Source organism: Nelusetta ayraudi, unplaced genomic scaffold, assembly GCF_046127955.1.
Source record: "Nelusetta ayraudi isolate G7.1 ecotype Tasmania unplaced genomic scaffold, CSIRO-AGI_Nayr_v1 ptg000050l, whole genome shotgun sequence".
NCBI classification, from domain to species: Eukaryota; Metazoa; Chordata; class Actinopteri; order Tetraodontiformes; family Monacanthidae; genus Nelusetta; species Nelusetta ayraudi.
The window spans coordinates 1,537,043-1,555,044 of NW_027466100.1; the positions used below are offsets into that span (position 1 = coordinate 1,537,043).

Sequence of the window (18,002 nt, forward strand, 5' to 3'; positions counted from 1 at the left end):
ATGTGCCGTGGAATATTGGGTTATGAGTGTGTGGGTGAATGGGAGGCCACTGTAAAGCGCTTGGGGGTACCGTGGAGGTGCTGGAAAGCGTTATATAAGTGCAGTTCATTTACTATTTAAACCTCACCTCAGATCAGGGGTCTCAAACTCAACTTACCTGTGGGCCGCTGGAGGTGGAGTCTGGGTGTGGCTGGTCCGCACCAAGTACTTCACAGCAAAAACGCTTCTTCTGAACATGAACATTCTACAAACGTACCAAAAATTAAAAAAAAAAATAAAAATAAAAAAAGATAGATTAATCACCCCTTGGTAACTTCGAGATCTGATTGGCTTATCGCAAGTGACTGTGGTCCGTTCTCACGCAGGGCACGAGAGCCTGTGATGTCCATTCTGCTGGGCCGAAGGCAGGTTTCGTAGCACCTGACAACTCAAGCTAGCTGAAATCTGATTGTATGAGAACTCTACAGTAAAATACAACAATGGAAGCAGCGCAACCAAGCGGATGTTATCTGGTGTGAAGAAAGAACAGACTATGGAGAATACCTTTATTGTCATATTTACCAGAAGTTGTACTTTTCTAAGTAAGTTTAGGCCAGCAGAGAAGGCCAAGCAGGCTCTACGACGGGCCGCCACTGATATGCAGCAATGCCCAAAATGGCGCTTACATATACAGAGGGGATGTGGGGGGTAAACCGTACATAAAAGGACTGTATAATGAAGAATCGTAGCACAGTACAGTACATGAAACTAACAGCAGCGGTATACTTTTGGTTTTTGGTAACATCCCGTTTGGATCGCCTGTGTCGTGTTGTTAAAAAAAAATAATAATAATAAAACAAACAGGAAAAAACTATTTGAACAACTTAAAATTCGTGGGAAAAAGAAAAAAAATATTTCAGTTAGCATTATTTGAGATGAAATCGGGAGAAGAAACTCACTTTTTGCTCTCTTCCCCTCGTCCTTTGCTGTTGCTCAAGCCTTGTTGCACGAGGTGTGGCCAGCTTGGCAGCCCAATGTAAATGCACGCGCCCCACTTTTCTTCTTCTTGTAATATGTATGCATATAGATTTTTTTGGTAAGACAAACGATAGCTACTTACTTCAAATAAAATGTGCTGTGAATATAAATAATTATTTTCGGGTAAACGGCTCTCAAAAACTTGCACGAGACAACCATTAGGATGCCAACAATACAAGAGTACCCAAATGCAGACAAAATGGCGCCTCTCCAACAATATAACACAAAAATGACACACAAATATATTGAAAACACAAAAATAAAATTGCCATGTGCGCTCTCTATCACTTTTGACCCACAATGCAACAGGTGAACCATTCCCATGTGACTCGACCTGTGACCTCAACAACAAAATAAGCTTTGAAATAAAATATATAAAATGAAATAAAGAACACTCAAATTATTGACACAAGAGGAAAGATTTTTTAAATCAAAACAGTTTTTATACTCTTATTTATTACATTTTTTAATGTTTTTAATTATGATATGGATTCAAACACTGATGAAATTATAATCAAAAAGTATGAAATAAACTTTGTGATGCACTCTCAGTTAAAACTGTCTCTCAGGCAGTTACAAGTTATTTCAACCAAACCAGCAGGTGCCGTGGAGGCTTTACAACGTCGAGCTAAGTGAGTGAAGAAGACAAAGTCTGAGTTCTGGCAGATGAAGGTTTTATTTTGCAAGAGGGACAAAGCAGTGGTTGAAACAGCATCCATTCTAGAATGTTCAACACATACAAGGGTGCACAGAGTTTATATATCATTGAATATACAAGACAACATGCCTGCAAGAAGATGTAACCCTCTCAAGGTCTTAGCACCTCGTCCCATGGGAGAAAAACAGTCAACGCCTACTAGCACAGAACAAAACAGATTAAAAGGCCTCTCAAAGAACTCACTGAAACACAATACACACAGAGAGAGAGAGAGAGAGAGAGAGAGAGCTTTTGCTGCATCTTCAGCAAACTTGGAGCATTTCATTTGTCACTGTCTTATCATCTTAAGATATTTTTACTCCAAAAATCTCTTCACACATTTGGCACAAATATGGCCTCTCACATGTGTGTTGCCTTGTGTCTTCATAGAGCAACTTCACTGCAAAACCCGATCACGTTTTTCACATTTATGGCCTCTCACCTGTGTGTGTAAAACTATGAACTTTTAAGTGTGAACTTTGTGAAAAACCCTTACCGCATGTGTTGTACACATATGGCCTCTCACCTGTGTGTGTAATCCTATGTTTTACCAAGTATTTCTTTCCTGTAAAACCCTTATTGCAAGTGTTGCACACATGTGGCCTCTCATTTGGACTTCTGTGTGTAGCACGATGTTTCCATAAAATTGAGTTTAGTGCAAAACCCTTACCGCATGTGTTGCACATATTGTCCCTCAATTGCACTTGCGTGTGTAGCCATATATGTTTTGCTAAGTGTCTCTTTAGTGCAAAACCCTTACTGCATGTGTTGCACACATGTGGCCTCTCACCTGTGTTGTGCCTGATGACTTATCAAGTATTGCTTTTGTGAAAAACCCTTACCGCATGTGTTGCACACATGTGGCCTCTCCCCTGTGTGTGTAATCCTATGTTTTACCAAGTATTTCTTTCTTGCAAAACCCTTACCACATGTTTTGCACACATGTGGCCTCTCACTTGAGTGCAGTATCTCATGTCTCATTAAGTATGACTTTACTGCAAAACCCTTACCGCATGTGTTGCACACATATGGCCTGTCGCCTGTGTGTGTAGCCTGATGACTTATTAAGTATGACTTTACTGCAAAACCCTTACCGCATGTGTTGCACACATGTGGCCTCTCATCTGTGTGTTGTGCCTGATGACTTATCAAGTATTGCTTTTGTGAAAAACCCTTACCGCATGTGTTGCACACATATGGCCTCTCACCTGTGTGTGTATAACGATGAACTTTTAAGGTTGAACTTTGTGTAAAACCCTTACCACATGTGTTGCACACATGTGGCCTCTCCCCTGTGTGTGTAATCCTATGTTTTACCAAGTATTTCTTTACTGTAAAACCCTTACCGCATGTTTTGCACACATGTGGCCTCTCACTTGAGTGCAGTATCTCATGTCTCATTAAGTATTTCTTTACTGTAAAACCCTTACCGCATGTTTTGCACACATGTGGCCTCTCATCTGAGTGCAGTGACTGATGTTTCGTTAAATAACTCTTGTTTGTAAAACTCTTACCACATGTGTTGCACACATGTGGTCTCTCGCCTGTGTGTACTGCCTGATGTTGTCTTAAGTTTGACTTTAGTGCAAAACCCTTACCGCATGTTTTGCACACATGTGGCCTCTCATCTGAGTGCAGTGACTGATGTTTCGTTAAATAACTCTTGTTTGTAAAACTCTTACCACATGTGTTGCACACATGTGGCCTCTCGCCTGTGTGTACTGCCTGATGTTGTCTTAAGTTTGTCCTTACTGAAAAACCCTTACCGCATGTGTTGCAGACATGTGGCCTCTCACTTGAGTGCGTTGTCTGATGTTTCTTTAAGTGTGGCAAGCCTGCAAAAAAAAGGTGCGTAAGCAAACTTGACTCGTCTCCAAAATCTTTGCCACATTTGTCACATGTGGAAGAGGATGAGGTGGTGTTTCCAACAATGTTACGTTGCCCTTTACGGCGTCTCCTTTTCTTATCTTTACTTGCTGAGTCTTCTTCTTCACCTCCTTTCTGATCTTGACTCTGGGAATCATCACAGTTGACAGGATGTTTCTGCAGTTGACAGTTGGATAATGACACCACAGAGGCAATAACTGGAACGTTAACTCCAGACTCCTCTGAAGGTTCCTCAGGATGCCAGCCCACAATTTGATCTTCAGTCTTGTGACTTTCCTCTTTGACAGAAGTCCACTCGGGGTCACCAGGCTCCTGCTTCAGTCTCACCTCACTGGTAGGCAGTTCTTTCGGTTCTTCTTTAATCTGTGCATGTTTACAATACTCTTGCTTCACACTGAACTTCCTGTCTTGGTTCACCGATGGTTGGTCATCCACAAGCGATTCTTTCTTACAGACACGCTGCTGTAAGAGCTCTGGAGGGACACAAAACATCAAAGATCACGTTATGCTGACGACCCTCTTCCAATATTTCTAACAATAATCTGCACACCGCGATGCTGCTGAATTACACATCACTTTCTTCCTACCTTATTCCCATCGCACCACTTTTTTCAGTCACAAATAATCTTACACATTACTTCCAAACCAGTTTTCAGATTGAAGTTAAAGCTTCATGTTTGTTTGTTTGTTTGGTTGCTTTTTATTACTTTCGACAGAATTTTTACAACGCTTAAAGGACACTGGACAATCGTCAGATACAAGTTGGGCTGCACGAGAAATCCTTGTGGTGTTTTGTTTTTTGTTTTTAAATCGCAATCTCAAATGAATAATAATAATAATAATAATAATAATAATAATAATAAACTTTATTTGTATAGCAGTGTGTATAACACTGCTCATACACAACATGTGCAACCCACAGTGCTTAACAAAATAAAATAAAACAAAGAATATTAATAATAAGAACAACAATCAGAATAGTAACAATGAGAAAAAATAAATAAATAAAAAGCTCCACTGCACTCTCTCTGGCAGGCTGTTCCACCGAGTAGGGCCGTAATGGCTGAAAGCAGCCTCGCCATATGTTTTGGTTTTGACTCGTGGAACAGTTAACAGGCCAGTGCCAGAAGACCTCAGGTTCCACGAGGACTGATATGATAAAAGCAGGTCAGATAGATACGATGGAACAAGACTTAAGACATGCTTACAGTGATCTCATTTCTGAATGGCCACGGTTTTGTCACATTGTTGTAATTTGGGCCATCATCTGCTGCAGTCAAGCTAACCAACAGTTCGACAAAAGTGTTCGAGCCAGCAGGCAATCGACTTCAACTTGCTCTTTTTACACCAACTATTACAGTAATCACTGAGTCCATCCTTCCACTTCAAGGTGGTAGTACATCACCCCAGGAAGGGCCTCGCAGATTTTCAGAGAATTTTGCGATGTAGCATTTCAAAACAAAGCTCATCCATACTTTTAGGAGAAAACGAACACTGTGAAAACAAAGCCGTGACTTACCTAACTTGTGCAACTTCACTTTGGGATTCCAGGACACTTGATACAAACGCCCTATTTCATCTTCGTCGACGACTTCCTGAAAAACTCCAAATGTTCCATCGGCTGCCGTTGCGACTGTATTTCGAATAAAATTTCCAAAAACCTGAGACAACGACATCGTTGTTTCCCTAAGTTTACGTTTTATTTATTCTGAGTCCACTTCCCGCTTCGGTCTCGTTTTTCTTCTTCGTGGTCCTTTTCTTCTTCTCCTTCAGTTTAATGGCGGTTGCCAAAACAACTGCTGAGCGCATTACCGCCACCTCGTGGACTGGATTGAGAGCCATGAAATTCTGAACCCGTGCCATCCAAAAACCTAAATATAGCCCTACACCCATCATTTTCTGAACTCTTCGAAATAAGTCACCCACACTCAGAGTGACCCATTTCCTCTGGAGTGCCGTTCTGGCTGATTGTCCGGGTTGCTGGTACTTTGGCCGACGCAAGAATAAATGATCGACTGTTCCTTGTAACCCACAGTAATCACAGTTCCCCCTAGTATGGTTGTGAATGATGTATGTGTGTGTACTAATCCCATCCCCAATATTAAACTGGATTGGAACAATATTATAGTAAATATTGTCATAATTGTGTTACATATTATTAGCATTAATACCTACAGAATAGGGCCAAAACCTGTTAATGAACTGTTAACAATATCCAGCCTTGCTAAGAAAATGCATGAAACTAGACAAAAGGAGAAAAAAATTCCACTCTTTCAAAAGGTCCATTTATGTGACAACTGATTCGAACAGTTCCTTAATTTCCACCAAACCAACAGGTGTCATGGAGACTTTACAACATCGTCGAGCTCAGTGAGTGAAGAAGACGAAGTCTGAGTGCCGGCAGTTGAAGGTTTTATCTTGCAAGACAAACAACAGCAGTGGTCGAAAAAGCAACCGTGCTAAAATGTTCAACACATACAAGGGTGCAGAGAGTTTATATATAATTTAATAAACAAGAGAATATAATGAGCATACACATAGGTATGTTCCATCCCCTGGAGTGCCTCTTCCTTTCCCAATGTGAGATTAGAGTTTTGCAACGAGATGTAGCCCTCTCAAGGACTTAGCCCCTCGTCCCATGTGAGAAAAACAGTTGACGCCTACTAGCACAAAACATAACAGTGGACAAGGCCTGTCAAAGAATTCAGTTGAACACAATAATATATATGTATTATTGATATGTTTGTACACACACATAAAAATCAAACTTTTGCTGCATCTTCAGCAAACTTTAGAGATTTAATTTGACACTGTCTTAACTTATCATCTTAGGATGTTTATACTCCAAAAATGTTTTTGTTTTTTTTCTCACATATTTTGCACAATAATGGCCTCTCACCCGTGTGTTGCCTTGGGTCTTTTTAGAGCAACTTCACTGAAAAACCCTTCCTGCATGATTTGGCAGACAGGTGGGCCTCTCACTTGTGTGTATTGCCTCACGTCTTCTTAAGTATCTCTTAGTGCAAAACCCTGATCACGTTTTGCACACATATGGCTTCTCACTTGAGTGTGCTGCCTCATGTATTCTTAAGTATGACTTTAATGCAAAACTCTTTCCGCATGTGTTGCACACATATGGCCTCTCACCTGTGTGTGTAGCCTTATGTGTTCTTAAGTATGACTTTCGTGCAAAACCCTTGCCGCATGTGTTGCACACATGTGGCCTCTCGATCGTGTGTGTCACCTTATGTTTTACTAAGTATGTCTTTAGTGCAAAACCCCTACCGCATGTTTTGCACACATATGGCTTCTCACTTGAGTGTGCTGCCTGATGTTTTCTTAAGTATGACTCTAGTGCAAAATCCTTACCGCATGTTTTGCACACATATGGCCTCTCACCGGTGTGTGTAGCCTGATGACTTAACAAGTGTGACTTTTGTGCAAAATCCTTACCACATGTTTTGCACACATGTGGCCTCTCATCTTTGTGTAGTGTCTGATGTCTTATTAAATACCGCCTCACTGCAAAACTCTTACCGCATGTGCTGCAGACATGTGGCCTCTCACCTGTGTGTGTTGTCAGATGAGCTCTCAACCTGTACCTGCGTACAAAACCTTTACCGCAGGTGTTGCAGACATGTGGCCTCTCACCTGTGTGTTGGCTCATGTGAAGTATAAGCTCATTCCTGAACAAAAAAGTTTTCCCACAGGTGTGACAAAGCTGTGGCCTCTCTACTGTGTGAGTCTTTATATGACGTAACAGGGAGTTGTGTCTTGGAAACTCTCTCCTACATGTTTTGCAGACAACCTGATTTTTGTCAATGTGGCTCAGAAGGTGCGTAAGCAAACTTGACTCGTCTCCAAAATCTTTGCCACATTTGTCACATGTGGAAGAGGATGAGGTGGTGTTTCCAACAATGTTACTTTGCCCTTTATGGTGTCTCCTTTTCTTATCTTTACTTGCTGAGTCTTCTTCTTCACCTCCTTTCTGATCTTGACTCTGGGAATCATCACAGTTGACAGGATGTTTCTGCAGTTGACAGTTGGATAATGACACCACAGAGGCAATAACTGGAACGTTAACTCCTGACTCCTCTGAAGGTTCCTCAGGATGCCAGCCCACAATTTGATCTTCAGTCTTGTGACTTTCCTCTTTGACAGAAGTCCACTCAGGGTCACCAGGCTCCTGCTTCAGTCTCACCTCACTGGTAGGCAGTTCTTTCGGTTCTTCTTTAATCTGTGCATGTTTACAATCCTCTTGCTTCACACTGAACTTCCTGTCTTGGTTCACCGATGGTTGGTCCACAAGCAATTCTTTCTTACAGACACGCTGCTGTAAGAGCTCTGGAGGGACACAAAACATCAAAGATCACATTATGCTGATGACCCTCTTCCAATATTTCTAACAATAATCTGCACACTGCGATGCTGCTGAATCACACATCACTTTCTTCCTACCTTATTCTCATTGCACCACTTTTCTCAGTCAGAAATAATCGTAAGTATTATTTCCAAACCAGTTATCAGATTAAAGTTCCAGATCCACGTCACTGTGCATTCTTTTTGCATTTTCTATAGAAATGTGTTTTCTATTTGCGTCTCAGAAAGTTACGTTTAAAGGACACTGGACAAAAGTCAGATACAAGTTGGGCTGCAAGAGTAATTATTATTAAAAAAAAAAAAAAAAAAATCGCAATCTCAAATTAATACCTGCAGCGATCTCATTTCTGAATGGCGACGGTTCTGTCACATTGTTTTCATTTGGGCCATCATCTACTGCGGTCAAGCTAAACAACAGTTAGACAAAAGTGGTCGAGCCAGCAGGCACTCGATTTCCACTTGTTCTGTTTACACCAACTATTACAGTAATCACTGAGCACAATGAGGAAACTACATGGAATCACTTTGGTTCTTCACTTGGTTTTAGATTGATTTTTGTTGTTGTTGTTGTTGGGAAAATTCATTGTTGTCAGTCCATTCTTTCATGTCTGCCTCGTAGTAAACCACCCAAAGAAGCCCCTCACTGAATTTCAGAACATTCTGATGTAGCATTTCAAAATAAAGCTCCTTAAAATATATACGTAAAGCTCTTTTTTGAGGAAACGAACACTATGGGGAAAAGTGACTTACCTAACCGGTGCAACTTTACTTTAGGATTCCAGGACACTTGATACAAACGCCCTAGTTGATCTCGGTCGACGACTTCCTGAAAAACTCCAAATGTTCCATCGGCTGCCGTTGCGACTGTATTTCGAATAAAATTTCCAAAAACCTTAGACAATGGCGTCGTTGTTTTCCAGGACTTAAGTTTTGTTATCTTCTCCATCTCCTGGTTCTCCTTTTTCTTCTTCGTGGTCTTTTTCTTCTTCTCCTTCGGTTTTAATGTCGGTTGCCAAAACAACTGTTGAGCGCATTACCGCCATCTTGTGGACTGGATCGTGGTCCCCGTGCCATGCAAAAACCTAAATATCGCCCTATATCCGTCATTTTCTGGACTCTTTCGAAATAAGTCACCCATACTCAAAGTGACCTGATTCCTCTGGAGTGCCGTTCTGACTGATTGTCCGGGTTGCCGGTATTTTAACCGACGCAAGAATAAATGGTCAACTGTTTCTTGTAACCGACATTAATTGCAGTTCCCCCTACCATGGTTGTGAATGATGTGTGTGTAAATTCGTTTTACGTTATGAGCTGGATTGGTAATTAATAACAATATAATAATACAGATTGTCATAATTGTATACATAGCATTAAGACCTACAGAAGATGTCCAAAACCTGTTATTGAACCTTTACCAATCTTCAGCTGTGCCAAGAAAATGCATGAAAATAGACAAAAAGAAGAAAAAAAAATTCCACTCTTTCAATAGCTCAATTTATGTGACAGCTGATTCAAACAATTCCTTAATTTCAACCAAACCAACAGGTGTCATTGAGGCTTTACAACAACGTCACGCTAAGTGAGTGAAGAAGACAAAGTGTGAGTCACTGTCTTAACTTATCATCTTAAGATGTTCTTACGACAAAAATGTTTTTTTCACATATCTGGCACAAATATGGCCTCTCACCTTTGTGTTGCCTTGGGTCTTTTTTAGAGCAACTTCACGGCAAATCCCGTTCCGCATGTTTTGCAGGAAGGTGGCCTCTCACCTGTGTGTTGCATTATGTTGTTTTAAGTATGACTTTAGTGCAAAACCCTTACCGCATGTGTTGCACACATATGGCCTCTCGTTTGTGTGCGTTGCCTCATGTCTTATTAAGGTTGTCTTTCGTACAAAACCCTGATCGCATGTTTTGCACACATATAGCTTCTCGCCTGTGTGTGTAGCCTGATGACTTATTAAGTATGACTTTAGTGCAAAACCCTGATCACAAGTTCTGCACACATACGGCCTCTTACTTGAGTGTGATGCCTTATGTATTTTTACATATGACTTTCGTGCAAAACCCATACCGCATGTGTTGCACACATATGGCCTGTCGCCTGTGTGTGTAGCCTGATGACTTATTAAGTATGACTTTACTGCAAAATCCTTACCGCATGTGCTGCACACATATGGCCTCTCACTTGTGTGTGTTGCCTGATGTCTTATTAAACACCGCTTCTCTCCAAAACTCTTACCGCATGTGTTGCAGACATGTGGCTTCTCATTTGTGTGTAATGTCAAATGAGCACTTAACTTACACCTGCGTACAAAATCTTTACCGCATGTTTTACAAACGTGTGGCCTCTCACCTGTGTGTACTGTCTGATGTCTCGTTAAATACAACTTCAAACTAAAACCCCTACCGCATGTGCTGCAGACATGTGGCCTCTCACCTGTGTGTTGTCTCACGTGTCTTGTCAGCACAGACCTGAACAAAAAAGTTTTCCCACAGGTGTGACAAAGCTGTGGCCTCTCTACTGTGTGAGTCTTTATATGACGTAACAGGGAGTTGTGTCTTGGAAACTCTCTCCTACATGTTTTGCAGACAACCTGATTTTTGTCAATGTGGCTCAGAAGGTGCGTAAGCAAACTTGACTCGTCTCCAAAATCTTTGCCACATTTGTCACATGTGGAAGAGGATGAGGTGGTGTTTCCAACAATGTTACTTTGCCCTTTATGGTGTCTCCTTTTCTTATCTTTACTTGCTGAGTCTTCTTCTTTACCTCCTTTCTGATCTTGACTCTGGGAATCATCACAGTTGACAGGATGTTTCTGCAGTTGACAGTTGGATAATGACACCACAGAGGCAATAACTGGAACGTTAACTCCAGACTCCTCTGAAGGTTCCTCAGGATGCCAGCCCACAATTTGATCTTCAGTCTTGTGACTTTCCTCTTTGACAGAAGTCCACTCAGGGTCACCAGGCTCCTGCTTCAGTCTCACCTCACTGGTAGGCAGTTCTTTCGGTTCTTCTTTAATCTGTGCATGTTTACAATCCTCTTGCTTCACACTGAACTTCCTGTCTTGGTTCACCGATGGTTGGTCATCCACAAGCAATTCTTTCTTGCAGACACGCTGCTGTAAGAGCTCTGGAGGGACACAAAACACCAAAGATCACGTTATGCTGACGACCCTCTTCCAATATTTCTAACAATAATCTGCACACCGTGATGCACATTGTTTTCATTTGGGCCATCATCTACTGCGGTCAAGCTAAACAACAGTTAGACAAAAGTGGTCGAGCCAGCAGGCACTCGATTTCCACTTGTTCTGTTTACACCAGCTATTACAGTAATCACTGAGCACAATGAGGAAACTACATGGAATCACTTTTCTCTGTACTCATATTTTTGGAAAATTCATTGTTGTTTCAGGAACACCTCGTAAACTGTTAAATCAATACGTTTAAGTTCTTTCACTGTACCATTTTGGGATAATCTGATGATGAAGTTATATCCAGCATACAGTACGAAAATTTCTTTCATGGGCAAATTCAAATATTAATGCAAACTCTACCAGAAGCGCAGCTGGTGTGACCGCAGTGACAAAAGCTGTCGAGTCAGCAGGCACTCGATTTCCACTTGCTCTGTTTACACCAGCTATTACAGTAATCACTGAGTCCATCCTTCCACTTCAGGGTGGTAGTACATCACCCCAGGAAGGGCCTCACTGAATTTAAGAAAATTATGATGTAGCATTTCAAAACAAAGCTCCTCCATACTTTTTGGATCAAACGAACACTATGAAAACACAGCCGTGACTTACTTAATTTGTGCAACTTTACTTTGGGATTCCAGGACACTTGATACAAACGCCCTATTTCATCTTCGTCGACGACTCCCTGAAAAACTCCAAATGTTCCATCGGCTGCCGTTGCGACTGTATTTCGAATAAAATTTCCAAAAACCTTAGACCATGGCATCATTGTTTTCCAGGACTTAAATTTTGTTCTATTCCCCATCTCGGCGTCCTCGTTTTTCTTCTTCATGGTCTTTCTCTTCTTCTCCTTCGGTTGCCAAACAACTGTTGAGTGCATTACCGCCACCTTGTGGATTGGATTGTTGACCTGGACAAATCTACATGGAGTTCGAAACCCTTTGCCATGCAAATACCTAAATATAGCTCTTTACCCATAAAACTCTTTCGAAATAAGTCACCCATACTCAAAGTGACCTATTTCCCCTGGAGTGCTGTTCTGACTGTTTGCCCGGGTTGCTGGTATTTTGGCCGATGCAAGAATAAATGGTCAACTGTTTCCTGTAACTTACAGAAATCACAGTTCCCCCTAGCATGGTTGTGAATGATCTATGTGTGTAAACTCAGCCTAAACAATAAACTAGATTTGTTATTAATAGCATTATTATAATACATTTTGTCATAATTGTGTACATATTATTAGCATTAAGACCCATAGCCCTCTTCTGTAGGTGTCAACCGATTCAAACAGTTCTAGGAAAACCCCGCCCCCGCCGCTCCGAGGGGCAGGTGACGCTCCATTCTGAACGTTCCGTTGATTTTTGTATTTTTTTTTATCACGAAGTTAATCTCAGGAAGCTAATATAAGCTATAATTAATGGCATTTGCCTACATATGTTTCCGCTTCAATGGACTGTTCATTGATCCGATTTACTGCAAAGAAAGGGGCAATTCTGTAGTAAATTGATGGACTTTCTTTATCATCTTTATTATTTATTGTCTGCAAGCTTGCATTGCATCCTCCTGCTTTTGGTTAAATTGATTATCCACAATCAAACATTACAGGAGCAGCGGGTGCGGGGTTTTCCTAGAACTCCGGTGGGTTCCGTCTGAGGCTTTACGACAACGTCCACGCATGCGCATTTCACGTCTACTTTCGCACCTACTGCGCATGCGCGTCTCACACAGGGTAGGTACTCAAATCGGTTTGCGACCCGTGGTTGCCGCAAGGACTAATAATAGCCTATACATGTGATAGGATGGTGAAGGACGGGGTAATAGAAGACTTTTAGAAAACGATTGGCCTCCCTTTGACCATCCCGCGCCGTATCCCCCAATTTGACCAAGGAAACAAAGATAAACAACCAGTGAGAGTGAGCTACGGACAACGGCATTCTTGCAGCCCTACAAATAAAGTTGTCGTCCAGCACATACGCAAGCAGGTGAGAAAGTATCAACAGCGGCAACAATGTCATCTCGCCGCCATTATCGCAAAAACATCTCCAACCACATACGTTCAAGAGTTGGCTTCGGAGAATAAGACACGACGTGTGTTTAATTTTATGCAAATTCATGGTAAGAACGAAAGTAATATTTGCCTTCACAATTAACCAGTTCGAGAGTCAATTCTAGGGCCGTCAGCTAGTATCAGCGTTATGATGCTAATGTATCTTGAGCGCAGAGGCGTTGAGGTTGAGGTTTCCCGTGCACCTACTCTTTTAAAATGTAATACGGCCGCTGCAACAGCCGCACTACCTGTCTACTTACACGGCAGTGGGTAGTTTGCTCTGATTGGATCAACTCGCTGCTGGAGTCTATAGTGTTGCTATGACAGGAAGTGATCGAAAGTGGTGGTCTTTTAACTGGGCTTTTGAATAGGGTAGCCGAATTTACACTCAATCAGAATCATATATGACCTGGTCTAAAATGCAACAAGAAAGGTAGATGTATCTAAAACAAAACAAAACAAAACAAACAACAAAAAAAAGTAAGTCTCCCTACATCAGCTGAGCTCACTCAGCAAAACTGCCCCATGGCATTTTCAGTTCTGACCAAAATCTATAGTCAGTTAAGATTTTTGAGTGTGACTGACAGTTTATTCTTCAAATACATTCGCCACTTGAGCGCGTTCCCCAAAGAGCAGAACCCAAACGTCTGACTCACCCTCTCACACCACGTGATACCCATAGCTTGTGTTTTTTCTTTGTTTGTTTTACAATAAAATGAGCCAAGGTATGGTATTTGCTCACGGATTAGTGAGCACATATATAATGAGCAGCGTTCTCATTCAGACCAGTGCACAAAATTTGCAACCCTGGCATAGACGTCCGTCCTTGGAACTCAGGTCTTTGTGTTGTCACAAATGGCGCTGATCCTTCGCCCCGGGTTGGCAGCATCGTCACTCGGTTAGGTGTTCCTCCCTGTGACACCGCCTCACCACCACCATGTTGTTGTCTCTTTCCGACCCAAGAAGGTTCAACACTGCTTCAGCTTGAGCCGGACCACAAATCTAAGAGAACTGTTTCTGCTGGAGGATGTATACACAGTGGCTTGTGATCTATAGAGGATTTGTTTTTTGGGTTCAGCATGAGTGAGGATGGGAAAGAGATCTCAAAATGCTGTGTCGAATTAAAGTACATTTGAATATCCATTTTTCATGTGCAGAAGAAGAGATTCCGGATTCTGCAAACATACTGTTCTGACATTTTTATGCTACTAAGTGTTTTTCCACTTGATCTTAATCGTCTCCATTCCTTTTGGCTCTTCTCTTCAGGGCAAATGCGGGCTCCTTTGCGCTGGGTGTTATGGGACGTGAAGGACACCCTGATAAAGGTGCGAGCCTCTGTGGGAGAGCAGTACTGCAAGGAGGCCGAACAAAAAGGCTTGAAGCTCAGTCCAGCAGATGTTGAGGCTGCTTTCCGCCAGGCATATCGACATTATTCCAGCACATATCCCAACTATGGCATCAGTCAGGGCCTGGATGGACAATCCTGGTGGACTGGCCTGGTGAAGGATACTTTCTCCCGGTGCAGAGTGCACGAGCCTGCCCTGCTTGATACAATGGCTCGTAACCTCTACCATAACTTCTGCAACGCAGAGAATTGGGAGGTAAATTCAAATCAGACATGCACACCAATAGAATATGTAAAGCACACTGTACTTGGCTGCTACATTCCAACCCATGTGAAACATAGATAAAGTGTAAAATGATTCTAAAAATAATAGTGTATGTGTAGCCTGTCATCAAACTTTCCAGAAACAAGAAAAGTCCATTCACAACTTCTTCTGTTTCTACTGAAAACCACCTCTGGAAATGAGCTCTTTGTGACATCACAAAGGGTATTGATGCATGGCATTTTATTCCGCCCTTTGAAAGTTCCTCTTGGTCACCTGGTTGATCTCCATATTAAAATGAAACGTGTGGCACAACAGAACAAAGCATCCGTTCAAGCAAGAAGCTGAAAATGTTTTTTTTCTGGAGGCTGTAAACAGGGAGCTAAATTTGCTGTTTTCTGGATATCATTTTTATTTAATAAATTGTGCTGTATTGCTCCACTAGATTCAACAATGAGAAACAGAGATCTCAGCATTGGTAAACTTGCTGTGTGGAACCTTTATAAACAAGCTGCATATTGTTGCCGTCTCCTGTGTCTATTGTCCTGTGTCTTCAGGTATTTCCAGATTCACAGAAGGCTCTGGAAGGCTGCTCTGCTCTGGGACTGAAACTCGGCGTGGTGTCCAACTTCGACAGCCGCCTCAGGGAGATTTTACGCGCGTGCGGCCTGCTCTCGCACTTCAGCTTTTTGATAACGTCCGAGGAGGCAGGCGCAGCCAAGCCAGACCCAGTCGTCTTTGAGCAAGCGCTGCAGAAATGCGGCGTGCCTGCTTCCAGCGTGGCTCACATTGGGGACCACTATGTGAACGATTATGTGGCCTCTCGGTCTGTGGGGATCCACGGGTTTCTGTTGGAGAGACACGTCAAGCAGAGACAACTGGATGTTCCCCCTGAGTATCGGCTCCATTCCCTGGAAGAGCTGCCGTCACGGCTTCAACAGCACGTGTTCTGAGGAGACGCGGTCCAAGAGTCCAAGAGTAGTGCTGCTTCGTCAGCCTGGGTCATAAATGAGAAATTGTGTTTGAGAATTACCCAGAGTCATTCACATTATTGTTTGCTATAATTGTACAGTTTTTAATTTAAAGTAAATACAACTGGGGTCAATAAACATTTGTTTGAAACCAGAAGCAGTGCTTAAGAAAACATCCTTCACTTCTTTGTCTGCAAATCAAGTTGAATAGATTTTTTTTTCCCCGTTTAGTCTATAAGCAAGTTGTTTTGTGCAACATAACCATCTCTGGTACTCTACTGGAAGGACTTCCACACCTTCCCCTCCCCTTCAGTCAGCTTGACACTAATGTTCTGACCTCGGCGTTGTTGACCCTCTCTGGCTTGTTCACCTAGCACAAGATGTTGCTGGGTGCTTCCCCAACAATGATAAAGTAATCATTCTCCCTATTGTGGTTAGACTTCTCATAGCAACACAGTGATGGTAAAATGTTTTTTCTACATCCCATGTGTTCGGGGTATATTACATCAAGAAGGAGTTTGAAGTCCTCAAGTTCAGTTTCCCCTATATAATCCCTTCAGCATATGCACTGTTGCATTTGGGACGTTTTAGCAAGATGACAAATGTGCAAGGCAAGTTTTTTCTCATTAATGAAAAAATGAATGGGCAATTTGTGTATGTCCAATCAGAATTACAAAAATCTTTTCAAACATCAATCAAACATCTGCAATTTTCTCTTTGATGAGAGAAGAAATAGGTAAGTTATCCTCCATATTCTAATCAATTAGATAAATGCAATCAATTGCAAATCAACAAAGGTTGGGAATATTACACTTTGAGAGGAACATATCTAGATAGAGATATATAGAATAGAATATAGAATATATTAAAGCTTGTCTTTATTACTAAAATTAATGTTCAAGTTCATCAAGTGTTAGCCTTAATATGAAGGTTTATACTGATAAATATCCCCTCCTGTGTAAGAAATTGGTGGATAAAGGCATTTATTTATTTTTTCTTTAAGACCTGTATTGTGGAAAGGGCAGTTTCAGGATCTAACACAAAAATATGGGATGGTTAAAAGTCATGTCTGGAAATATTTGCACATTCGCCCCTCTGAAGGGGGTCTTTGGCCCCACAGTAAGCAAAGGCAACGATACCAAACGTACTAATGTCAAATTATTGCAAGAAATTGTGATCTGGTCTTTGCATTGGTGCACCTCCATCCCATTTCACTCAACTCTGACAGCTAATCCTAAACCTCAACATCTTCCATGAGCACTGCAATACTTCCCATGAGCACTGTAGCACTTTATTACACTGTACGTCTTCGGTTTCGTTGTGTTTCTCAGTTCATCTTAGCACAACTCCAAGAAACGCTGCTCTGGTCTTTGCATTGCTGCACCCCTTTATCAATTATCCATCCCTGACAGCTACACCTTTCCCAATTGTAAATGTATTAACTTCAGCATACAAAATGGTCTTTGTTTTGTATTACTGTCTTCCTGTTGTATTTGATTCGGTAGTGCTTTATTGACTGTCCTATTTAGTGTCATTGTCTGCCGTTTACACTCTAATTTTATGTCTCCTGGGTCCCTGTTTTTATACACTATGACCCTTGTGTCCTTTTGGTGTGTTTTTAATGGTTCTTAACATCAGGCCAGAGGACTGCGGTTGAAAAGGAGCCTCTGGCTAACACCGGCACAGTGACAGGAATTCAAATTAATGTGCATTGTCCTCTTCAAATAAAAAAATAAAGTATATAAATAAATTAAAATTGGTGTTTATTTATGTATATATATATATATATATATATATATATATATATATATACATATATATATATATATATATATATATATATATATATATTTTTTTTTTTTTTTTTTTTTTATTATTTATTTATTTTTTTTTATTTTTTTATTTACTTATTTATTTTTTGATAATATTTGAGTTCATTTTAAATATTATCACATCAAATTTAGCCTGCATGCAAGAACCGCCGCACAAACACTCATCCACATTCTGTGACAACTTGATCCACATTTAGGATTAGGAGCTGTGTAAAATGATGTCATCCACATCACTCGTGCGATTTGGGTGACCTGATCATTGAAAGAAGAGCCCTGAGCTTTCATTGTTCCTAATGATTTGTTTTGGTGCTTAGCAGAGAGGAGAACAAGGCAGGGTTGCTTAACCCTAATACCTTTGGAAA

At 41.3% G+C, this 18,002-nt stretch overlaps 3 protein-coding genes and 1 pseudogene across 7 annotated transcripts; 1 reads left to right on the plus strand and 3 right to left on the minus strand.

Annotated features, from left to right (window-relative positions):
- Positions 1 to 1,455: 1,455 nt before the first annotated feature.
- On the minus strand, positions 1,456 to 5,726 carry LOC142895674 (uncharacterized; annotated as a pseudogene).
- LOC142895675 (uncharacterized) lies at positions 5,156 to 12,038 on the minus strand. 4 transcript variants are annotated; one of them, XM_076036891.1, is made up of 5 exons: positions 11,793 to 12,038; positions 10,421 to 11,116; positions 9,689 to 9,750; positions 6,501 to 6,519; positions 5,156 to 5,234 (listed from the first exon to the last, which is right to left on the minus strand). In XM_076036891.1, the coding sequence occupies exons 1-3, from the start codon at positions 12,013 to 12,015 to the stop codon at positions 9,692 to 9,694; spliced, it is 978 nt and encodes a 325-aa protein (XP_075893006.1). In that variant the 5' UTR covers positions 12,016 to 12,038; the 3' UTR covers positions 5,156 to 5,234; positions 6,501 to 6,519; positions 9,689 to 9,691. The 4 variants fall into 4 exon arrangements, 3 of the variants coding, with proteins under 3 accessions (XP_075893006.1, XP_075893005.1, XP_075893004.1); XM_076036890.1 differs by lacking the exon at positions 5,156 to 5,234 and having other exon boundaries at positions 6,090 to 6,519; XR_012928236.1 differs by lacking the exon at positions 5,156 to 5,234 and having other exon boundaries at positions 6,090 to 6,519; positions 9,689 to 11,116.
- LOC142895677 (uncharacterized) lies at positions 6,090 to 9,346 on the minus strand. The gene is made up of 2 exons (XM_076036893.1): positions 8,732 to 9,346; positions 6,090 to 7,945 (listed from the first exon to the last, which is right to left on the minus strand). The coding sequence occupies exons 1-2, from the start codon at positions 8,925 to 8,927 to the stop codon at positions 6,636 to 6,638; spliced, it is 1,506 nt and encodes a 501-aa protein (XP_075893008.1). The 5' UTR covers positions 8,928 to 9,346; the 3' UTR covers positions 6,090 to 6,635.
- An 857-nt stretch (positions 12,039 to 12,895) lies between the features above and the next one.
- Positions 12,896 to 15,965, plus strand: hdhd3 (haloacid dehalogenase-like hydrolase domain containing 3). Of its 2 annotated transcripts, none has more exons than XM_076036895.1 (3): positions 12,896 to 13,165; positions 14,497 to 14,555; positions 15,395 to 15,965. In XM_076036895.1, the coding sequence occupies exons 2-3, from the start codon at positions 14,502 to 14,504 to the stop codon at positions 15,788 to 15,790; spliced, it is 450 nt and encodes a 149-aa protein (XP_075893010.1). In that variant the 5' UTR covers positions 12,896 to 13,165; positions 14,497 to 14,501; the 3' UTR covers positions 15,791 to 15,965. The 2 variants fall into 2 exon arrangements, with proteins under 2 accessions (XP_075893010.1, XP_075893009.1); XM_076036894.1 differs by having other exon boundaries at positions 12,901 to 13,165; positions 14,497 to 14,831.
- Positions 15,966 to 18,002: the final 2,037 nt, after the last annotated feature.